This window comes from Panthera leo, chromosome D3, assembly GCF_018350215.1.
Source record: "Panthera leo isolate Ple1 chromosome D3, P.leo_Ple1_pat1.1, whole genome shotgun sequence".
NCBI classification, from domain to species: domain Eukaryota; kingdom Metazoa; phylum Chordata; class Mammalia; order Carnivora; family Felidae; genus Panthera; species Panthera leo.
In genome coordinates this window covers 67,092,609-67,117,835 of record NC_056690.1, presented here as the reverse complement: position 1 = coordinate 67,117,835, position 25,227 = coordinate 67,092,609, and the positions used below count along the sequence as shown (strand labels likewise).

At 38.5% G+C, this 25,227-nt stretch overlaps 1 protein-coding gene across 12 annotated transcripts in view; it reads left to right on the top strand.

Moving 5' to 3' along the window:
* PIAS2 (protein inhibitor of activated STAT 2) overlaps positions 1-25,227 on the top strand; it is a 105,054-nt gene that overhangs the window by 43,940 nt on the left and 35,887 nt on the right. For all 12 annotated transcript variants that reach the window (XM_042911230.1, XM_042911227.1, XM_042911223.1 and 9 more), the window contains exons 3-8: positions 488-572; positions 10,331-10,381; positions 10,504-10,594; positions 20,108-20,242; positions 22,637-22,742; positions 24,115-24,188. In XM_042911230.1, coding sequence (XP_042767164.1) covers positions 488-572; positions 10,331-10,381; positions 10,504-10,594; positions 20,108-20,242; positions 22,637-22,742; positions 24,115-24,188 — 542 coding nt within the window. The remainder of the gene's footprint in view (positions 1-487; positions 573-10,330; positions 10,382-10,503; positions 10,595-20,107; positions 20,243-22,636; positions 22,743-24,114; positions 24,189-25,227) is intronic.

Below are 25,227 nucleotides of genomic sequence, written 5' to 3'. Positions count from 1 at the left end.
CAGATAATTATTATATATCTTAATTTTTTCAACTTAGAAGCTAAAGTTTAAAATTTTATCTTCTATGAGTATTCTATGTAATGGAATATAAAGGCTCGAAAACAAAACAAAACAAAACAAAACAAAAGACCAAAAGACACCTAAATCTGGGATAGAGATCTGGGGGGAGTTTGTGACTTCTTCAAGTTTTCATTTGAGTCAGTAGAATGAAATGTAATTTTGAAGAGTTGTGTTGTATTTTGACCTTATTATAATTAGTCTGTTAGAGTAATGACTAAATGCTTAAAATTGAGCCTGCTTTAGAGTGACTTTACTTTCATGATTCCAAGATGATTGCAATTTAGTACTTATTTTGGAGTTATTTTAACCATAAAAATTCCAGAATTTGGCAGACTTTATCAGAAGTGCATTGTTATTGCAGATGGTTACATCCTTGTACTTGTTTCGTTTTGGATATTGGAATGTTATCTTTTTTTTTCCTCCCCAGTTCAAAGCAGTATTCAACGATTTCAAGAGAAGTTTTTTATTTTTGCTCTGACACCTCAGCAAGTTAGAGAGATATGCATATCCAGGTAAGAAGAATGTTTGGAATATATGATGTTTCTTCATGAATGTTGTTACATTAGTCCACTAGGGCTGCCATTTACAAAGCACAACAGTGGGCGGCTTAAACAATTGAAATTTATTTTCTCAAAATTCAGAAGGCTTGAAGTCCAAGATTAAGGCTTAAGTCAAGAGTTGGTTTCTCCTGAGGCCTCTCTCCTTGGTTTATGAGGATGCCTTCTTGCTGTATGTACCCACTTGACCTTTCTTCTCTGTGTCTGTGCATCTCTGGTCTTAAAAGGACACCAGTTGTATTGGATTAGGGCCCCACCCTTATGACCTTATTTAACTGGAATTACCTTTCTAAAGTTCCCATCTTCACAAATAGATTGGGGGTCGGGGGGTGGTCAGGTCTTCAATGTGAATTTGGTGGGGGAGGGAGGGGACACAGTTCAGTCCACAACAGTTGAACTGTTGCTCCTTAAGTAAGCATAGTATGCATTGACTAATGTTAGCCAAATATTTAATAAATACTCTGTATTAGAAAACAGTTTTAACCTTTGACTAAAACCTCATCCTACTTTTTGAATTCCTTTTTGGCAATAACTTTTTTAATGAAAATTTTATTCCAAATATAGCAACATAAAAAAGAATTTGTGACAACAGCCCAAAGTAGGATGTCTATAAACCTTATCATCCAAACTGAGGCACTTTTAAGAGTTAAAGTAGACATCATGTTCTTTTCCCAGAAAAATGAGTACACTGGAACTGTTCTGGGGTGCCTGGGTGGCTCAGTCGGTTAAGCATCTGACTCTTAATTTTGGCCCAGGTCATGATCTCACAGTTCATGAGTTTGAGCCCTGTGTTGGGCTCTGTGCTGACAGTGTGGAGCCTGCTTGGTGTCCTCTCTCTCTCCCTTTGCTCCTATCCTACTCCTGCTTGTTTTCTCAAAAAATAAATAAACTTAAAAAAAACCCAAGAAACTGGAACTGTTTTGAGCTAGGCGGTTACCTGGGCCATAAAAGTAGCAGAAATCTGAAAACAGTTATGAAAAATACTTAGCTTTGCCATTTAGAAAAATTGGAGAACCTTAAACACATTTATGAAGAACAAATAAACTAAGATGTAAGAGGAAAGAAAAGGAAGTATGTAGTGTATACTTTTCCAATTAAAAATATAGTCATCTTAGGTGTCAATAACATGACTCTTTGAACTTGTGTTCTTAAAGATAACAGTATTAGAAAGCAGAGGCTCTAGGAGGTTAAATGATTTTCTGGGATTGTAAGGTTAAAAGTAGAACAAAGAATTGAGCAAATTAGAGGTTTTTTGCCTCCTTCCAGCTGTTCATTAGAAAGCTCATCTTCTCTGAGATGTTACTAATTTACAAAAATAAGGTCTGTAGTTAGATTTTGGAAATTCTGTATTTAGCCCAATTACATAAGTTCTTTACAGTTGGACTTTTTGGTCTTTACTATCTTCATGTGAATTGTCAATCTCCCAAGATGGTGAATCCAAACTTAGGGGCCTCATGTCTCTTTTAAGCACACTAACTTCTTGAGGATGCTGTTTTTCTGTAGAAAAGTCTGGGAGAAAGTTTTAGATTCTTTCATTAGTCATATCACCCTTATCAATATATATAGGGAGAGAGTGCTGTTGTCAGAATCTCAAAATGACTGTTATGTTCTGACCCTGTAAAGTTTGAGCTCTCAAAGAGTATTGCGTTAGATAGATTGCCTCTTCCACGAAGGGGGAAAGTGTTAATAACTAAGTTAAAAAAAAAAAAAAAAAAGACAATGTAAGGATTAGTCCAAATGATCCAACATCCAAATAATAGTTGCGGAAAACATGGAGAAAATCATCAAAGAAATAAAATGGTTCCTTCTCACCAAGGGCAAGACATTGCAGTGAGTTTTTGTACATTAGAAGTGCTTTAAATCTTGGGGATTTAAGCCAACTAACAAATAAATAGACTAAATTAAAACTTTAAAAAATTATGTTTATATTATTAAAATTATATTTTTAAGTGTTTTTTAAAATTTATTTTGAGAGAGAGCGTGCATGAGTGTGGGGGAGGGGCAGAGAGCGAGGGAGAGAGAGAATTCCAAGCAGGCTCCACACTGTCAGCACAGAGCCTGCTGCAGAGCTTGAACTCCCAAACTGTGAGATCATGACCTGAGCTGAAATCAAGAGTCAGCCATTTAACCTACTGAGCCACCTAGGTGCCCCTAAAATTATATTTTATACCTAAAACCGTATCATTAAGTTTTGTTTATTATTCATTGATGATCCTTTGCTTGATATCAACGTTTACTGTTTATTAGGTACAAAGCATATATTATAAAACATGACCTTTTTCTACAAGTTGGCTTGCAGTCTTGTTAGTGAACCAGCTCATATATATAAAATGATCTTGGCATTAGAAGGTGTCATGAAAAGATCCAATTTCAGTAATTACAAATAACTACTGATATATAGGAGGGATGAGGTTACTATTAACCTTGGTGGTCTTGGAAAGCTTCAACCGAGTGTTGGGTGGGTCTTCGAAGGAAGGAAATTCTTTAGAGTAAGTAGATTTATTTATTTTTTAATGTTTACTTTTTGTGAGAGAAACAGCAAGAATGCTTGAAAGAGCATGGGGGAGGGGCAAAGAGAGGGAGAGGGAGAGCGAGTCCCAAGCAGGCTCCAAGCCCAGCACAGAGCCTAATGTGGCACTTGATCCCTGGACCCTGGGATCATGATCTGAGACGAAATCCACAGTCGGGCACTCAACCAAATGAGCCACCCACGTGCCCCTTGAGTAAGTAGATTTCTTTTTTCGTTTATTTATTTTGAGAGAGAGAATGCCAGCGGGAGAGAGGCAGAGAGAGAGAGAGAGAGAGAGAGTAGGCTCTGTGCTGTCAGCACAGAACCTGATGCGGCGCTTGAACTCACATACTGTGAGATCATGACTTGAGCCAAAGTCAAGAGTCCAATGCTTAATTGACCAAGCCACTCAGGTGCCCCTAGAGTAAGTAGATTTAAAGATACAGATTTCAAGATACATTTTTAAGTGAACAAAAACAAGGCATTGAAATGTGAATAATATACAACCAATTGCCCTAAAAAGGTGTGTGTGTGTAATTTGCTTAAGTGCCTAAAATATGTCAGGACAAGTATGATCAGCTGCCTCTGGACAGGGGAATTGGATGGCCAGGGCCAGAGCTGGGATAGTCTTTTTCAGTTAATATTCATTCTGTATCTTTTTGAACTTTGAACTATGTGAATTTATTAAGTAGTCAAAAAATGAATGACTAAAATTTAAATAATCTAAATTAAAAACTTTGATAATGTTCTGGAGATGGATACTGGTGGTGGTTGCACAACAATGTGAGTATACTTAATGTCACAGAATTATACACTTAATGGTTAACATAAATTTTATCTTATGTATGTTATGTATACAAATTTTTAAAAAACCTGAGACTATTTATAACCCTCCTTCCAAAGGAAAAAAAAATAGATCGAACATACACATGTATAGACAACATCCAATGTTTACTGAGTTGTGTAATTAAATAATACAGTATCTCCTTCTTCCTGATAAATGGAAGTGAAAGTTTGGTACCCATTAAACAGCCTCAGTGATTATCAACATTTTGGCAGTCTATATGTGGACACCCCCACCCCCCGTTTTTCCTGAAAGATTTTAAAGCAGATCACAAGTATTATATAATTTCAGCTAGAAATACCTCAAGACACATTTCAAATCAGTTCTTAATCTAATCACAGTAAAATTAATAATCCTTTAATATAAAACAATGGCTAGCTCCTATTCAGATTTTCTCGGTTGTTTTAGAACTTAAACACAGCCATGTAATTACTTTTGACTTCTTTATCTCCGAAGACTTTTAAGAACTTTATACTTTGAAGTAGTTATGGATTCATAGAAAAGTTATGAGAATATACTCTTTACCCAGCTTTTCTTAATAGTAACATCTTGCATAACCATAAGAACAGTTATCAAAAGCAAGAAATTAATGTTGGTATAATACTGTTAACTATAAATTTTATTCAGATTTCACCAGTTTTTCTGCTAATGAACTTCTTTTGCTAGATCCAGTCTAAGATACCAAATTACATTTAATTGTTAGGTCATTTTAGTTTCTTTTGGCATTTGACAGTTTCTTAGTTTTTCCCTATTTTTCGTAACTTTTGATACTTTTGAAGTGCACTGGCCAGGTATTTTGTAGAATATTTTTCAGTTTTGGGTTTGTCTGATATTTTGTCATGAGACTATGCGTTTTTTGGCAAGAATACCTCAGGTTATATGCCCTTCTTAATGTATCATATCGGGCTACATAATATTGCTACATCTTATTTTTGGTGTGTTAATTAACCTCGATCACTTGGGTAAGGTACCCTTTACTAGATTTTGGCACTAAATCTAAGTTGGAAAAACTAAGTTGCTGGTTTTTCCTTTGTTAGTAATAAATCTTAAGGGAGATACTTTGAGACCAGGCACCTGTTCTGTTTCTCGTCAGATTTTTGTCCACCAATTCAGCATTCTCTGATGGACCTTTCCTTCAGCAGTTACTTTGTCCTAAACGTTCTGTGTTCGATGGTGTCGTTTTCTGTTGTCCTTACTCTTTTTCACATTAGAGTCATTCTTTTGTAAGGAAGAGTTATCCCTTCTCTCCCATTTATTCATTTATTTACTTGTATCCGTGTAGGCTCGAGTATTCTGGATTATAATGCAGCACTATGGTAATTTATATTGTTCAAACTGCCTTACCTTTGGCCATTGGCTGTTCTTGCCGGTTGGCTCTTGTGCTCTTTGGTGTGTCTCCATCTGTTTCTGAGCACTATTACTTTTGGGCACCACAGGATGCTTCAGGTTCATTTTGTCATTTCTCTGCCCAAGTTCTGGAATTGATCACTTCTCCAAGGAACTCTGTTTCCTCTCTTACAATGCTTCTTACTATCCTCTTTGAAAACAGTAGTTCATTGATTCTGTAGCATATGACACATTCTGGATTTGGATCCAGATGCACTTCTTGTGGTGTCATTTAACTTCTATGCCTGTGGTTCAAAATACTTTGCTGCATAGTAGAATCACCTGGGGGGCTTTTAAGGCTCTAAATACCCATGTTTCATTCACACCAGTTCAATTAGAGAATCTCTGAAGATGGAACCCAGTCTTTCAAGTTCCCCAGGTGTTTCCAGTGTTTCACAAATTTGAGAATCACTGTTGTGCATCCAGCTTCCCCCCTTGCCTGTAATGGTAGTAAGGTCTAAATGAGGCTCTAATACATTCAGGTTTGGGTTGGTTCTTTTTATATTATGTTTGGTGAAGATTGATCAGTGAGTTCAGCTCTCTTCTTGGTTTTCACACTACCCCTTCCACTTGCCTCTCTAATCAGACCGGCTCAGTTCCTCACACTGACTTCTCTTACATGTTCCCGGGAATCAGTCTGTGATTCTCTTCTCACTACTCCTTGATAGTATTCGTGAATGTGCTTTGTTGTTTTTATGTTGGTGGTTGCAAAATCTCTGCTTTGCCCTGGAGTCCTTACTCAACTGCCCTGTTTTGATGACTCACAGGCACATCGAACACAGCACATCCAGAATTGAACTTGCCTTCCTCCCAAACCTGCTTATTTGTCTTTTGTTCTTTCATTCATTTAGTCTCACGGCAGATATTTATTTACTATCTATGATGATCCAGGCACCAGGGGTGCAATGTTGAAAAAATAAACTGGCTTCAAGGAGATTTTTGCTTGGTATATTTTCTCCTGTTGCCCATTTCATCAGTGCCATAGGATCTGCCTGGACAGAGCCCTCGTTGTATTATCCCACACTGCCTCCACCACATCTCATCAGTTTGCTGCTCTCCACTGATCCTTCTTTTATGTCTCTTTTGTGATTTAAAATTCGATGCAACTCTCCCCTTGAGGGAGCTAGCATGGTCTTTAGAGTCATACCAGTTGGAATCTGAATTCTGGCTCAGCCACTTAGGTCTGGATGCCCCTAGGTGGGTAAGTTATTAAAGCCTGTCGAATCTTACTTGTACAGTGTGTAAAATTGGAAAGATAATCACCACCTCACTCTGTGGTTGGGGGGATTGAATGCCAGAACTTGCTTTACCTTTTAACCTGCTGAGTAGCAGCAACGTGAAGCCAGTGGCACCATTCCAAAACCTGGGTCCAGCCTAGATGGTCCCCTTCCCTTATCCTACCTTCTTGTAGCCAGTCATTGAGTCCTGTCAGTTTTTATGCCTAAATATCACTCAGTGATGTTTCTGTTGAAATAGTTTTCATCTTGGCCTATGTAGTTGCAGTGGTCCCCTGACTCTCCCAGCTGACCCTGTGATCTTTCTAAAGCCCACTCCGTTTTCTCTCTCTTGTGCTTAAAAACCCTGGAGTGATACTTTGTGAAGTCCACACTCTGTTGCCTGGCAGTTGTCTCCAACTTCTTGTGCTGCTCATCTTCTGTATCCTCACATCTCTCTGGCAGCTTATACTCCCGACTGGGCTGTCACAGCTCTGTCCCTTTGCATATCCTCTTCCTCCCTGTCCTAGGGCATATCTTAGGGCCAGTTTAAAGCTTAGCTCTTCTGTGATGCCTTTCTGGATTTCCCCCAACACACACTTTGTCTCTCATTGCACTTTGTACTTAGTTTCTATTGAAGCCTCCTTGCGTTTATTTGAGTACTTGAATTTACAAACTTGATGAAAGTAACATCTTACTCATTTTCATATTCTTAAAGCCTGTCGCAGTGCCTGGCATATAGTAATTCCTGCTTCATATCTGATGGATGGGATGGACATGTGAAAGTTCCTAGACCAGTGACTGGTAGAAACTGAATGTCAGAAGATGCTTCCTCATTACTCATCATGTTTGTGAAGATATATAGCCCATTGCATTTCCCAGTTGATGTTAATTTCCCTTCCTGGAATAAAGTATAAATCCTTAAACAAGCTATTTAAAACCCTTTATATCATTCTCCCATTTATCCTTCTAGTTCTGTTTTTTTGCCGTTTCTCTTTTTCCAAATGTTTCCCACCACAACAAGATTTTGTAACGTATCTCCAGTTGGTCTTCACCGGATCCCCGCTTTTTTTTTTTTTTTTTTTTTTTGCTGAGAATCACTGCAGTGATGACCACTGTTACTGATGGAAGTGTGTCTAAATAGAAGTAGGTAGAACCACTGCTGTGCAAATCCGATTTTCTAGTTTATCGAACTAATGGTGATAACTGCCTTGAACTTTAAAAAAAAATTTTTTTTTTAGGGGCGCCTGGGTGGCTCAGTTGGTTAAGCGTCCAACTTTGGCTTAGGTCACGATCTCATGGTTTGTGAGTTTGAGCCCTGCATTGGACTCTGTGCTGACAGCTCAGAGCCTGGAACCAGCTTTGGATTCTGTGTCTCCCCCCTCTCTCTGCCCCTCCCCTGCTCGTGTTCTCTCTCAAAAATAAATATACATTAAAAATAAATAAAAATTTTTTAACGTTTATTTTGAGAGAGAGAGCATGCGCAGAGGAGGGGCAGAGAGAGAGGGGAGAGAGAATCCCAAGCAGGCTCCCATCAGTGCAGAGCCTGACATGGTGCACGAACTCACAAAACTGTGAGATCATGACATGAGCCAAAAATCAAGAGTCAGCCACTTAACCGACTGAGCCACCCAGGCGCCCCTGCCTTGAACTTTAAAAAAATTTTTTTTAATGTTTATTTATTTTTGAGAGGGTGAGAGAGCTGGCAAGCTGGGGAGGGGCAGAGAGAAAGGGAGACACAGAATCTGAAGCAGGCTCCAGGCTCCGAGCTGTCTGCACAGAGCCCAATGTGGGGCTGGGGCCTCAAACTCACAAACCGTGAGATCATGACCTGAACTGAAGTCGGACGCTTAACCGACTGAGCCACTCAGGCGCCCCCCAATTTTTTAAATGTTTATTTTAGAGAGAGAGAGAGAGCAAGCAAGGAAGGGTCAGAGAGAGAAGGAGACACAGAATCCAGAGTAGGCTCCAGGCTCTAAGCTGTCAGCACAGAGCCTGACATGGGGCTCGAAATCACAGACTGCAAAATCATGGCCTGAGCCGAAGTCAGACGGTTAACCGACTGACCCACCCAGGTGCCCCCCTCCCTTGAACTTTTAAGACAGAGTTAAACTTCCATCTTTTCTGTAGCACTTGTTTTTCAGAATTTACTGTAACCTTTAACACATTTTAGTCGTATGTATCTGTTACCTACTAGCTGTTACCTACTAGCATGACACCTTTGAGAGCAAATATGGAGTCTTCATTTGTGGTAGAACCAGCACCCAGACTGTGAAATGTTTCCCGATTTTCATGAGTGGAGTGATATGGGTTACTCACAAGAGGTCAGTGTTGTCTAGGTTACTGGGAGGTTTTGAATAGACATTTGAGAAGGGTGGAGGCTATTGGCAAGGGAACGTGCAAGCAGAGTTAATAATGGTAGCAGCTGGCTGCTCACACTTGTTGGGCACTTTGCATGTGCTATTAACACATTTAATCATCACAACTCCTCCATGAGGGAGGTGCAACAATTTTCCATCTTGAACAGATGGAGAAACAGAGGCACACACAGGTTCAGTAATTTGCCGGACTATAGAACTCAAGCTGGTCACTGTTGTGCTTTACTGCCTTCGAGGGAACAAAGTGGAGCAGAAGACTGACCCAGTTAAAGCAAGGTGAGGGCTAAATGCCCTCTCAAGAAGGAACTCGTTTCTAATATGCTTCTCTCTGACAGGGTCCCAAGATTTACTTCTTACAGTATAACGTGCTTTCGCGTCCCTTGGGAATCATGGGAAAGCACAGATTCTAATTCTCTAGGTCTGTAGTGGGGCCTGGGATTCTGCATTTCTGACAAGCTCCCAAACAGTCACAGTACTGCTGCATTGTAGGCTCCAGTTGGGGTGGCGAGGCTTTGGAAGGTTCAGTGCCAGAAATATTTTATTTGGCACTCCCTTAGGTTCTCATCTAGAAATTCTAAGACGTTCTCTGTCCTTAATTGGACATTTGATTATAAAGTTGCTATGGTACAGAGATGCCAAGGCTCTAGGCATTTGTTCTTCGTTTTGCTTCTATATAAGAATCACCTGCTGTAAAAACTAATGCTCAGTCTCGGGGAGCCTGGGTGGCTCAGTCGGTTGAGCGTCCGACTTCGGCACAGGTCATGATCTCACGATTCATGGGTTTGAGCCCCGTGTCGGGCTCTGTGCAGACAGCTCGGAGCCTGGAGCCTGCTTCGGATTCTGTGTCTCCATCTCTCTCTCTGCCCCTCCCCAGCTTGGACTCTGTCCCTCTCTGTCTCAAAAATAAACAAACATTTAAAAAAAAAACAACAAACTAATGCTCAGTCTGTATTGCAGACAATAGACTATCTGGTGAATGGGTCTATATAGTTAAAAAACAAACAAACAATCACATGATTAAAATGGTCAGCCAGGGTTAAGAACCATTATAAACAAACAGCTAAATTTATTAAACTCTTTTAGAACTGAGGGTGCTCCTTCTCATGTTAACCAAATCTGTTGCCTGTTGCAATAAACACTGCATCATGAGAAGTTCCTGTGAATTGAAAATACCCTAAAATTGCTGTAAGGACATGACCAAATGTTAAGTGAATGACGGTTGTCATCACAACAGTGTTTTGATTAAGGCTTGTGCTGTTGGTAGAGTATTGTTCATCTTAAGAGATAAGAATAAAAATACTAATAATGCTTTCTTTCTGGTGAGAATGTTCTGCGAATTCTTGTTTTGCCTTCTTAACCCAGTTTCTTTCTCTTTCCAACAGGGATTTTTTGCCAGGTGGTAGGAGAGATTATACAGTCCAGGTTCAGCTGAGGTGAGTTTGAAGGTTTCTGTTAATTTTATACTTGCTAACTATGTGCATATAGTCCTGAACTTGAAAATACATAAGCATGTTTGGGTATACTCTTTAATAAGAATTTGTTTTTCTTAATGCAGACTTTGCCTGGCAGAGACAAGTTGCCCTCAAGAAGACAACTATCCCAATAGTCTATGTATAAAAGTAAATGGGAAGCTGTTTCCTTTGCCTGTAAGTTTCTTTTTTATTTACCAGGCTTGTGTGTAAGTTTAGTCTAAATACAAGGCGTAGAATCAGTGACAACTCAGCACCATTGAACAGTCTTACTCTCCAGGTTAAATACTGTTTTCCACTAGAGGGATTCATGACTCCTTGGAGCAATGGCTGATTCCAGGTCTAGGGGAGTTGGAAAAGGTGAGCCTGGAATGTCTTGTGCCAGGAAGCAGGGAAGCTGTGAATGACTCTTAGGATTGTATCAAATGGCATAATAGGACATGACTTGCATATAAAGGGCAGCATGTTGTGGTAGTTGTCTGACTGAGCTGGGCCTACTCCATGGATGAGATGGTGAAAGGCAGAGGCTGCTGAGAGCGACCGAATATGGAGATCAAGGGTTCCAGGCTTGGGCTTTGGGGAATGGATGAAGTGGTATTTGATTGACAATCCGTTGTTTAAGCAGTGAAGCTGTATATGGGTGTCAGCACTTGGGGGACACACACACATACACATACACATACACACACACCACACACACACACACCACACACACACACACACACACACACACACACACACACACACACACACACACACAGTGGGAACAGCCTGTTTCTGGCCTGATAGATAACTCTAGACTCTTTAAATCCTGTTAGTCAGATCTAAAAATAACACTTAATTGTTGAACTTGATTGTGTATCTGTCTTCTCTAAGGCTTTGAATAAGCCAGTGAATCAGTGCAGCTGTTCAGTAAAGCCATAATCAGAAAAGTAGGAGAGCATGGCCTGTTTGTCAGGCACTACCAAGTGGAGGTGTATTTAACTGAGGACGTGCCGTGAGAACACTGATTCCACCACTATGCTAAGTTGCCATTCCAGCACAGCAGAAACATCGTGACTACAGAGAAGGAGTTAGGGGAGCTGTTTAGCATCCCTGCTGAGCACTCGAGACTTGGCTCTGGAGTAGATAATAGAAGCAGCACTCGTGAATAGCTAAGCAGGCCGGACAACATGGTCCAGGACTCTGGGCTCTACCAGAGCCAGATGATGGTATTTGTGCCCCCAAAGTGAAGCTAGCCCATGACCAAAGCCAGTCCTTGTAGTCAAAGATCTGACTTGGTCGTCAGGAGTCCCATTTGTCTCCTCACAGCTTGTGGGTTTAGAGACCTGAGAGGTACCTAAGAGCTTGAGCAACACTGCACTGTTGCCGCCTGAGTCCTTTTGAAAGATGTCCGTGGGTCTGAGAGCATGGAGCTCGTCCTTTGGGGATGAGAAGGGAAATTACAGAGGCTGAGGAGGTGTGGTCAGGAGGAATGCTTACATGGCCTCTGGCATGTTCAAAACCCAGGTGAGACATTTTGCTTCTCGGGTTGTTGGCAGCCAGCCACAGTGGATTCTCAGGAGCTGTCCTTTATCTGGATCGATCATACAAAGATCTGAACTAAGGAGAGAAGCAGTTTTACTTGGAGCCGGAGGATGCCGGTGGGTGGCCAGATGTGTGGCAGAGGAATTCTGAGAAAATCACAGATTGTGGAACCCCTTGTGCACACTTTCCATGGCTGTTCATATCCAGTTTTCTTTGTTTGGGGTGTGTTAAAATCTCTTTGACCCTTGACTTTCATTGCTCTTTTAACTCTGTCACCACCCCTGAAGAAAGAGCTAACTGTGAAGATCTTTTTGGTGTCTATGAGACCTACCTTGAAGACCTGTCCAGTATATGACTATGCCAGTGATGTGGGCTATCTGAAATGTGTGAGGTTCTGTGGACACTCTGGCTTTGCTGCAGAAAATATGGTGGGTGCACACACCAGTTCCACAAAATACTCCAAATACAGCAGTGTTAATGCTTTGGAATGATGTCCTCATCCATGAGATCTGCAGCACCATTATGGAACTCTGAGTATCTCTGAATTTGTCACTCTTTCAGTCCTTTTGAGAGAGAAGAAATTAGGCAGTGGAGTACTTTCTCTGGTACAGTGTTACTCAGTTACTGCTGGTTTCTTTCCCGAAGCACCAGCTAACCCTTCAGTACTTATATGAGGCTGTTTGTGAACAGATCAGTTACTGTGTGATGAATCTGGCCTTCCCCTCTGGAGCGAGGACCCTTCAGCAGCTCCCTGAGTACTTGTGAAGGAGGTGAAGAAGTGGAGTGTTAGGACAAAGGCAAAGACAGATTTTAAAAACAAAGCAGTGGGAGCTTGGGGATGGGTAGGGGGGGCTTTTTTTGACCCTAATAGGGCCATCCCTGAAATCAAATGCCAGCCTCTCCCAAAGAGGCTTTTCAGCCCTGTGAACTTCTGTGAACGACTGACATAAATTTATATGCAACTGATAGAAAACTCCTCAAACCCTCTCTTGATCCACAATTGTTATTGATTGAGGTAATGAAATATGGAGCGTTTACTGTCATGAAGCAGGTTTATGAAAATCATGTTGAGTATACTGCAGCCTCAGAAGAGGAAACTCCAGTGACCTTGTGGGAATTAATATATTGAGCTCTTCACCACCATGAAGATCCTCAGGGACTTTGTTCCAGTTATAAGAAACATTGACGGGTCTCAAAGAAGTTTAATATGTGGTGCTTGCCTGTGATCCTAGTTTATTGCATAGCAAATCCTAGAGGAATAAGCTTGACACAGTCATGGAATTTCCCATGAGAACTGTGAATATATTTGAGTTTGTGTCTTGGAACAAGTTCCTCTGTGTAGACCTTACTGCAGCACTCAGTCATTATGGAACCCTGATACTACGTATACAAGGAGACAACTGAATGAGAAAGGGTATAACCTTGATAATAGCATCGTGTCCCTAGATTCTTAAGGGTCGAATAGCGATGAAAGCAGTTTCTGTGCGGTTTTACCCGTGTCATGATAACAAGTTTTAGGAGACGCCTTCATGCATTGATTTTCCAGATTACCTTGATACAGGGACAGCAGTAAGCAGCTCATAGCAGGACTTGTGGAATGACAAGTGCAGCATGGACAGACACAAATGAAGTGGTCTCTGAGAGTATCCCCCTCACCCTATCTTTGACTTCCAGACTGACAGCAAGATGAGAACATTTTATGTTTTTAAGGACAGAAGGGGTGGGGGGGGAAAGATCCTCCTTGCTTATTAGAGTTATTGTGAGAGACTGAATTATTTTTCTTTTTAAACAGATTTTGAGAAATTTCTGTTATTCTGTGGAGCTGTAAGTTTGGGGGGTGGTAGAAGTGGATTGACAGCGGGAGTATCACTCGGAAAGATTTTGTAGAATGGCGAGGACGTGTGCTACAATTCAGCTGACAAAAATCAAATATTTCCTCTTGGTGCAGTCAGAATTCTTCTCAGTGCTAGGCCTCTTATCCTAATATATTCTATTTCTGTGTTCATGGATTTCTTTTTTCTGATATATGTTTTTTTTCCTGTATGTATTAGTCATGCAGATGGTCTGCCTCACAGTAAATCTGGAGGTAAAGTCAGCATTTTCTTCTTTTAAACATATACCTCTGTCCCCCAATTTGAAGAGATTCTTTGGCCTTAAGATGGGATAATGTTGGCATCTAAAAACTACTACAGTGGACTCAAAACCATCACATACATGATCAAGTTTATAATTATGCTGAAATAAACTGCTGGAGTTGCACCAATTCATTATTCTGAAATTGGTAAAGGCAGAGAGAGTCATTGATTTCATGGTAACCCAATATTGACATGGTCGAGTTTTTTAAGGAAAAATTTTAATATAAGCAAAGGGAATAATGGATGAGAAAACTGTTCTTTTCAAATCTCTAATTATATAATCACTCTAGGTAACCATCAATGGATGCGAAAACCATTAGGTCAAAGCTTGATGGGGGAATGTTACTGTGGAGGGATCGGCTGACATGAGCTGAATTCCTGTTCAATCTTGGCATCCCTGAAAATGGGGCAAACTCATGTGCTTCATGATGTGGTGCAATGGAAAGTATGTAACACTCCCCTTGAAGTTTTGTGTCTGAATCTGACTTGAATCTTAATCTAATCAAGTCTGTATAGCTAATTACCAGTAAAACGTGTACAGGAGATAGAACAACAGAACTTCCTACCATGAGGAAGCAATATGCCTTATTTAGAAGGTAAGGTCATTCTTCAGGTCAAAAGTCCTGGTAACTCCAACAGAAAATGACATTGGAAAAGAAGAAGCGAGGGTGGGGGAGAATAAAATTTATTCTTTAGTGTGTATATATATGTATGTGTATGTATATACACATACACATAATGTATGTATATATACATACACATACATACATTATTCTTTAGTGTATACACACACACACACATATATATATAGTATGTATTATATATAGTATATATGGACATATATATATGGACTATATATATAGTATATATTATATATAGTATATATGGACATATATATGGACTATATATATAGTATATATGGATATATGGATATGGATGTAGTATATATGGATATATATATATATGTATATATATATATATATACATATATATATATATGGACACACACACACATATAAATAAAGGAGACTTTAGAGACAGCTAAGCATAGTGTGAGGCTTGGATTCTGAATCAGTGGATTCAGAACCTACTAAGGTTTGGATTCTGAATCAGACTGTAAAAGGACATCTTGTATACCAGGCTGTATATGGATAAAATGATATGTATGGGATTTGCTTTAAAATAATCTGGGATGGAAGTATTAAAGTATTGAATTGAGTGATGGGTATATAGGAATTCATTATACTTTTTTCTCTATTTTTGTATGTTTGAAATGTTCAATAATAAAAAAACCATTTGAGGCAGTTGGGAAATTTGAATATAGACTGGATATTAGGTAGTTTTTAAGAATTGAAGTTAATTTTGTAAGGTTGTGATTTTATTTTGAAAGATGTTAGTAAAGATGTGTATAAAAGTATGGATCAAGTGGCATGTCTAGAATAAATGTGTATATGGGTAGGGTGTGTATTTTTGGGTGGGCTGCGGGTGGAGCCAGAGTCAAATGAAGCAAGATTGGCAACATGTTGATAATTATTGAAGCTAGTTGGTGGGTACTTCCTGTTCTCTCTACTTTTGTGTATGCTTGAAAACACTTAAAGTTTATTTATTTTGAGAGAGACAGACACTGCAAAAGGGGGAGGGACAGAGAGAGAGGGAAACAGAATCCCAAGCAGGCCCTGCACTCAGCGTGGAGCCTGATGCGGGGCTCAAACTCATGAAACCATGAGGTCATGACTTGAGCTGAAACCAAGAATTGGATGCTTAAGTGGCTGAGCCACCGAGGCGCCCCTTGACAATTTTTATAATGCAGTAAAAAAGTAAATCTTTGTTGGTAGTTTTAAGGTAGTGGTAGTAGTAGTAATTAGAAAATGTCAGGGAGGAGCTCCCGGGTGGCTCAGTCAGTTGAGCGTCCAACTTCAGCTTAGGTCATGATCTCATGGTCAGTGAGTCCCAGCCCCGAGTGGGGCTCTGTGCTGATGGCTCAGAGCCCGGACCCTGCTTCACATTCTGTGTCTCCTCTCTCTCTGCCCCTCCCATGCTCAACCTCTCTCTCTCTCTCTCTCTCTCTCAAAGATAAATAAGCATTAAAAATTTTTTTTCAATTAAAAAAAAAATAAGAAAATATAGGGGGAAATGGTAAAGGAACAACACCGTCAACTTTTGTCAAAGTTACCAGTCAGGTAGGATGTCATACAGCACGGCACAGAACGTTTTTCAGTCTTTTATTGGAATATTAGGTTGACACTAACAGACTTTTACTGGCTCTCTGGCAGCCTTTTTTAAGAAAGCTTTTAAACTTGTTCCAGAGGTCCCCTGTCAAAAGAACTTAATTTTATTTTTGCTTTAGCTGTGGAAGATTGTTAGAAATATATTAAAGCTATACATTTATATTCTAGAAAATTGCAATTATATAACCTGTTCTCAGTAACCAGGTAATTGATGATTGAGTGGAGGTGATGCTAATGCTCAGAAGGAGAAGAGAAGTTAACAGGTAACTCAGAACTACCAATGAAATCAAACTGGTCAGGTGGGATGGAGAATAGATTTAAAATACTTTAGGTGGCTAAGACTAGTACCATAATTGATTTTGCGTTTGCAAACAACCTCATTTTTAAAGTCTCTTATTCTCCCTGCTCTTGGCACTCTCTTCCTGTGTCATACTGACTTAAAGCTGTTGCTCGGTGTCTCAGATTCCAGTTTACAGAGTTCACTGTTTAGCAAGTTCGTGTGTTATTTTTATCATCTTGGCAGACCCTGTACCATTGTTTTATTTGGTTAACCTACCAGTGGACATACCAGAAGACCAAATTAACTTCCAGGCCAGAAACAGACAAAACAGGTTTCGTTCAGAATTACCCAGATCTTGGTGTTGATATTCCTTATACTGTTTGCTCATTGAACCAATTCCTAGAGTCTCTTTATAAGGGAATGATTTTTTGTTTGTTTGTTTTATTTCACTTGAACAACTTTAGATGGGCATAACCTTCCTACATACATGTACACAGGCACACACACACACAATTTCTCTTTTCATAGTATAAATGGCTGTTAAGTTATTCTCTTTGACTTTCTTCTCCCCTGCTCAAACTGTTTTCAGTGATTTTCAGAGTCTTGATGCAAGTTGTAGATTGCAAGTTAGGTGAATTCCCACTTAATAATTACTGTCCTATCTCCTATGAGGCAGTGAAGGATGTCCCCTAATTGTGTAATACCACCAATACTATATTTCATTGTTTCTAACATGCATATTTCAACATCACCAAAACCCAGAGGTATCTTACAATTGCCGATTACCAGGTGGCAGCTGTAATGTATTGTCATTGCCTATACTTGTGCAGCCTTGATGTTGTTCCTGTGGCATGACTGGTTAGCTGGCTTCCTTGGGTTTTTTAGCCAATAAATGATTTAAGAACATTTTAAGGAAGGTTCATGAATCCTGGTTGTTGTTTGAAAACCTTTGATCAGTACATTGTCATAAGATCCAGACTGTATCAGCATTAACACATGCTGATTTAAGGGTGTCAGTCCTGCTGGGAAATCTGAGAGACGCTAGTGGAATAGAATATAGTTTTAAGGAATACTTTTATCTCCAGAGCTCTTGGTGGTATATTGGGAGATACCATGAAACATATGCAGTGATAACTGAGTGAAAAGTCCTTCAGAAGATTCTTCGGTGTATTTAAAAGGAATACGTTAGCTAATTCATTTTGCTTATATTTCTTTGCTGTGCATGCAGAAATAAGTAGTGATATGCTAGACTGTGTCACTAACTTTGTATTTTTTTCTTCTCAGTGGTACATAGTTCAATTACATACCAAGATATGGTGTTTGCTTTTTTTTTTAAATACATAGATGTTTTCACAGCTAAGAAATTTTATTTTATTTTATTTTATTTTATTTTATTTTATTTTATTTTATTTTATTTCATTGTATTTTATTTTATTTTATTTTATTTTATTTATTTTAATTTTTTTAGGGAGTGTCTGTGGCTCGCATGAGTGGGGGAGGGGCAGAGGGAGAAGAAGAGGGAGAATCTTAAGCAGGCTCCACTCTGGGCATGGAGCCCGGTGTTGGGGCTCAATATCACAACCCTGGGATCGTGACCTGAACTGAAATCAAGTGTCAGACACTTAACCGATGAGCCACCCAGAAATTTTAATTTTCTAAAAAATATATTAGTTTACTTTTGAAAATTACAAACTGAAGAGTCTTTTGGTAATTGAGAATTGGGTGTAATGTGAATCAAAAATGAGTATACTTGCTATTTAAAACAAATACTAACTGGAAAAAGTAGAATAAAGCTTAAATTCCAGTATTAGAGTCATCAAGCTAGTTTAATGTCAATTGAAATAATGATTATTCTTTGTCAACATGATCTGGTTTTAAAGGTGACCGTTTCTTTTCTACTTGGAGAGCAGGCAGTGGAGAGCTTTTTTCTTATTCATAAGACTTTAGTAATTCCTTTGAAATTCATTAATTTGTTCCTTTTTTCCCCACAAACTACAACAAATATGTATTATTATTATTTTTTTAATTTTATTGTTTTAAAATTTTAATTCCAGTATAATTAACATACAGTGTTACATTAGTTTCAGGTGTATAATATAGTGATTGCACAGCTCTACACATTGCTCACTGCTCATCGTGATAACTGTGCTCTTTAATCCCTACCACTTATTTCACCCATCCTCCACACCCATCTGGTGGCCGTCAGTTTGTTCTCTATAGTTAGGTATCTGTTTCTTGGTCTGTTTTTTGTCCCTTATTTGTTTTGTTACTTAGATTCCACATACGAGTGAAATCCTATGGTATTTGTCTTTCTCTGACTTCACTTCACTTAGCATTATATTTTCTAGCTCCATCCATGTTGCAAATGGCAAGATTTCATTTTTTTATGGCTGAATTTAAAAATGTACATATATACCACCTCTTCTTTATCCATCCATTCATCTGTTGATGGACATTTGGGCTATTTCCATAATTTGGCTATTATGGACAGTGCTGCAATAAATGTCGGGGTGCATATATCTTTTTGAGTTAGTATTTTTGCATTCTTTGGATAGATATCTAGTTCTGTTTTTCATTTTTGGAGGAACCTTCACACTCTTTTCCACAGTGGCCGCACCAGTTTTCATTCCCACCAGCAGTTTGCACAAGGGTTCCTTTTTCTCCACATCCTTGCCAGCACTTGTTTCTTGTGTTTTCGATTTTAGCCATTTTGACAGGTGTGAGGTGATACACCTCATTGTGGTTTTGACTTGCATTTTCCTGATGTTGAGTGATGCTGAACATCTTTTCATGTGTCTATTGGCCATGTGTATGTTGTCTTTGGAGAAATGTCTGTTCATGTCCTGCCCGGTTTTTATTTGGATTCTTTGGGGTTTTTTTTTAGTGTTGAGTTGTTTACGTTCTTTATAGATCTTGGATCCTAATCCTTTATCAGATATATCGTTTGCAACTATCGTTCATTCAGTAGGTTGTCTTTAAATTTTGTTGATTGTTTCCTTTGCTGGGCAGAAGCTTTTTATTTTTATGTAGTCCCAGTAGTTTATTTTTGCATTAATTTGTTCTTTAATTCCCAGACTTTGTTTTCCCTCTTTCCCATCCCCAGTATTTGAATGCATTTTTTTTTTTAAGTTTATTTTTCTATTTTGAGAGAGACAGGGCGAGCAAGCGAGCAGGGGAGGGACAGAGGGAGAGGGAGAGAGAGAACCCCAAGCAGGCTCTGCACTGTCATCACAGAGCCCAGTGCGGGGCTCTAACTCTTGAAGCATGAGATCAGAACCTGAGCCGAAGTCGGACACTCAGCTGACTGAGCCACCCAGGTGCCCCAAAATACAACGTTTTTAAGAAGATCATTTTCCTCTTTTGGGTTGGTGAACTTAGGATGACAACTGTATGATTTCCAGGATAAGAAAAGAATAACTTAATATAAGTGAAATCAGGCAAATCTGTATCTATAATCTTGGAGAAGATGTTTGATCCCCTGCAGAGAATATAAAATTATTTTTCTTTCTTATGGTTCTAGGGCTATGCACCACCACCTAAAAATGGGATTGAACAGAAGCGCCCTGGACGCCCTTTGAATATTACATCTTTAGTTAGGTTATCTTCAGCTGTGCCAAACCAGATTTCCATTTCGTGGGCATCAGAAATCGGAAAGGTAAAGACTCTCTTCTGGGTAGCCTGAATGTGATCTCACTAGGAGCTGATTTGTTTTTTCTTAGCTCATGCTACTAGCTCTAACTTGTCAGTTTTCTGATTGTAATCTCCAAGAAGCAGTCATTTTCAGTTTGGGGTGGAGATGTAGAGATTCTCAAGGTTAAAAAGTTTAAGGTTTCCTGAATGCCATCTCTTTATTTTCTTGGAAAAGAAGTGAGTGTAATTACAGTATTTCTTAAGGAAATTGTTTAATCACAGTTGTGTTTGTGTTTTTAAGTGGTGTTCTAAGAAACTGGAAACTTTGGATGATGTTATATATTTATGAAGGGGAACAAAGCTTTATCAGGCTTTGAGGAAGATGTTTAAATGCGCTCATGTTGTGGTTGGAAATAATCCATTCCAAGCTTTACATGAACAGCTTCCTCAGATAACATGGTGAAAAATACATTATTTTTTCATAATATAGCTGTCCCTTCCCTAACGTGCATTTGGGAACAGGAGTTTGTCAAAGTTTTTCTTAGAAGAAAGCCAATATTGGGTTCATTTAAAGATTTGCTCAAGGCCATGTATGAAGTGGTCTCTTCTTCCAGAATTAGAACTTTGAAACTCTGGATTTGAAGTGTTAATTCACATCCCTGAATTATGAAAATACATTATTTTTTCAATACTTTTATGTTTGAACCTGGCTTTCTACTAATTCTTAGTCTCAAAATGTGTTATTATCATTTATGGGGTACTGACTAATACAACATGGGATTTCTATTTTAGAACTATTTGTTTATATTTAGAAATAATAGAATGGCAAAAGAGATTTCAGTTAATTTCTGAACATCAACTTTAATCTTGCTGTTTCATAGAGGTAAAGGGTAATATTCCTATTATATGGATGGAGAAATCGAGTCCTATGTTTATAGCAGGAATTTTGTGGTTGTGTCACCAAGGCAGTTGCAGAGCTGGACATAAAGAATATTTTGTATTAATATTTGGACTATAAAAATATTACTATCTCTTTAATGATTGTTTTCTTGAGCTTTCATATTTGAATTGTTACTGTTCACTTGTCTTTATTATCATAGGGCACTGATTCCTGATATTTTTCATTTTCACAAACTGAATGTGTAATGTAGTGAAGCATTGGATAAGGATTCAGAAAATTTTGGCTTAGTCCCAAGTTGGCCCTTGTTTGATTTTAGCAAAGTTGCTTGATTTCCTGAGGCCTACTTAACGAATAAGTAAAATCTTGAGAGTGGGTGTTGTATGCAAGGAACGTTGTTAAATGAGCAAGTATTAAGGCTTTAAAGCTTAGGAGAAGGATTCGAATGGAAGAGTATATCTTTTTGAAGTAATTATTAACTTGCAGATTTTTGAGTAAATGATTGTAGACATGGAAGACCTGGAAGGGTTTTTTTGCCACATAATGGGAATAATATTCTTTCCTTATAATTAAAATGATTAATTGACTTAAAACCTGCACACTATATTGGGTACTCCTCAGATACTTACAAGGACTGTTGCAGAACATTAAAAATAATATTTAAAATACTTGTTTTGGTAACTATTAAAAGTATTCCATTTATTGTAGAATCAGTTGAATGAATATATGTAGTCAAATTGCAAGAGATTTTTAGTATGTAGGTAAAATTATATTTCATCTCTTCATAGCTCTATAAATAGCTAACGAAGGTTCCTTTGTGCCAGATCCTAGAGGTATGGGATTGGATGCTGTTTTTTTTTTTCTGGGCTTGTCTTTTTGATTTTTATCGTTTCTCCGTGTGTCTTATTTACTACAGTAGCTGTCCCTTCCCTAATGTGCATTTGGGAACAGGAGTTAATTTGTCAGAGTTTTTCTTAGAGGAAAGCCAATATTGGGTTCATTTAAAGATTTGCTCAAGGCCATGTATGAAGTGGTTTCTTCTTCCAGAATTGGAACTTTGAAACTCTGGATTTGAAGTGTTAATTCACATCCCTGGTGTTTGAACTTTTTTTCTGCAGTGGAACCTGTTCTTCAGTGAAAATATTCTGACAGTTCCAATACATAAAAACAGAACGATTTTAGTTAGAAGTAGGCATGAGAGGGTACATTCTCATTCATATCATCATTGCCCCTAAGATAGCAGTTTTGCTAAATTAGAAACACAGTTTGAAAACTACTGATATATGTTATCTTTCACATGGATGTTTTAAAGGGGTAAGTGATTTAGAAATACCTTTAATATGATTGAGTTTTTATCTTCTGTAAAATAGCTGAGTTGATTTTTTTTCCCCTTCCCAGTCATTGACCTTCCTGTGAAAGTTATCTTGAATGTTATTTTTAGCAACCAGAATTTTTAGACAAGTATTTTTTGTAAATAGGCTATTATCTCTTGTCTTTAATACAGATTATCTTTCTTTGTAGAATTACTCCATGTCTGTATATCTTGTACGACAGCTCACGTCAGCCATGTTATTACAGAGATTAAAAATGAAAGGTATTAGAAACCCTGATCATTCCAGAGCACTAAGTAAGTAATGTTTTTAAGACTAAGCATATGAGATGCTTTAATGGGGAGGAAAAAAAAAAAAGCAAGCCTCACATATACATCAATACAGGAATAATTGGGAAGAATTATTAGAAACTTGAAATGAATTTTGAGTTAAAAGTATTCTAAGAACAGAGCCCTCTAACGTGCAAAACCATTCTCTTAGAAATCACTCCCAGTGGATCAATTTTAAAATCCCAACTAGTCTGATTTTGGGGTTTTTCATGAAAATTTATTTAGGTAAATGTCAGGTTGGTGGTAATTTGGATGCATACATTGACTTGCAAATAGAAATGCAAGTCTTCAGAACCTCCAGTGTGTAATAGAATGTACCTTTTAAAAAATTCTAAATAAGAGGCTCTTTTTGCAGAAGAATGTTGATAACTATCAACAGTATTTGCCTTCTCAGATGTTTTGTTTTATGTAATAATAGAGAAAAAGTCTAACCCAAACTGTAAATAATTCAGTTCAGTAACTTAATTCAATTGAACAGACATTTTCCTGGGAAAGAGAATATTTTCCCTCAAATTACCTTCCATACCAACTGAATGAACCGGAAAGGAAAAGAGGATCTACAGATTGAAAAGGGAGCCAAGTAGGGCTGTTAAAATGATGTTGCGTTTCTTGTACTTAAACCATCCTCATCTCCTGAAATGACTCAGTGTGCATCTTCCTGCCTGGAGCGGGAAGCCAGAGAAACCCGTAGTTCTTCTTGCTTGCCCTGTTCGGATTCAGCGGCCTCCATTTCCTGATGTATTCTCAGCATGGTGTTGAGAATTAGGCACCTAAAGGCCACACGTATAATTGTTAGCTTGTGTATACGGTACCTTGTATACATCACCTGGTCAATAAAATTGCAGAGACATTCCACATCCATTGTAGTTTTCAGTTGTCAAAGGAAGTGTAAGAATATTGTGCCCCTTCTGTTTACAAATTACTCCCTAATAAAGTTATGAGTGTGTGTGAGGAAAGCGTTAAAGCCCAGAGTACTGCTGGTTTCCAAGTGCCTTTCCTAACCGTTGGATTGTTCTGAAGCCTTAAGCACCTTTCTGTTTTTGAAACTCTTCCTTACCTGCAATTTTACTTTTAAAAGGAAACTTAAAAATTCAGTTAAACATGTGATCTAGAGTTTGCAAGTTTGTAATGCTTAAACCTGATACTGGAAGTAGGATTGTGTTTTCAGTATGTTAATCCTTAATGTTTCGGGGGTTTTTATGTTTTTATAGTTGGTTGACCTATTGGAAATGTTTGGGAAACGTATTAACAATAAGATGATATATATTTCTATAATTCTGTTCATAATTATTACAGTTCGTTGAAAAAATTTTTAAATTCTTTTTCTTTCTTTTTAAAGTTAAAGAAAAACTTACTGCAGATCCTGACAGTGAAATTGCTACAACTAGCCTCCGGGTATCCTTGATGTGCCCTGTAAGTAACGCAGCAAGACATTCTGGGGTGTTTCGCTTTCTATAAATTACTAATTTTCCTATAAAAGTAAGTGTGGGACGAATGATATATTATGATGGAATTCTGAACTTTTGTTGTTTTTCCATTCAGGAAGTTTAATGATTAAGCATTATAATTCTAAAGAATGCAGACATTGTTTAAGCACTAACTGAACAAGAAGAGACCTAAAAGATTGTATCAAAGAGGGAAGAGAGCTTTATTTAGTAGGTTCAAAATAATCTGTCAGAGTTTTTTGCTCTAGACCATCCACAGCTAACAGTAAACGTATGTAGAGAGTTGGCTCCTTTTATCGGAATATAAACAGTATTGAAAAGTAGTAGTAAAATTACCAGTACCTGATAATGCTGATTGATAGTTCTGGTTTAATGAGTTAGAATGTGTGAGATTCTTAATCTATAATATACTTCAGAGTTGCACAATAATTTTTGTTTTCTTGAGAGAGCCCACACACACGAGTGGGGGAGGCACGGGGGGGGGGTGAGAGGGAAAGGGAGAGGGAGGGAGAGTCTTAAGCAGGCTCCCCACCCAGTGCAGAGTCTGACATGGGACTCCATCCCACCACCCCTGGGATCATGACCTGAGACGAAACCAAGAGTCGGATGGTCAACCGACTGAATCACCCAGGCACCCCAGTTGCACGATAATTTTTATATCTCTTTACATAGAGGCTAGGGGTAGAAATCAGTCAGGAACATTCAGATTCTCCTATGTGCTTGGTACTGAGCTAATTTCGGGAGAAAATACTGAGGACTTGATAGGAAGTTGTCAGAAAGTGAAGAGTCTAGTTTGAGAGATAAAGCTAACTCGTACTTACCGCATGTAATCTTGCTAATAGAGTACCAAAGAGATGGGAGGGGTCAGGAATAGTGAATGACAGTTTCTTTAAAATCAGTACTGTTGAAGGGGACCCTTTCCAGATGTGAGGAACTTTATGAGAAAAGTCCTGGAATCAGGAGTGTAGTTTTGGGAGCAGCTCATGACCAGCCACCATTGTGAGAAA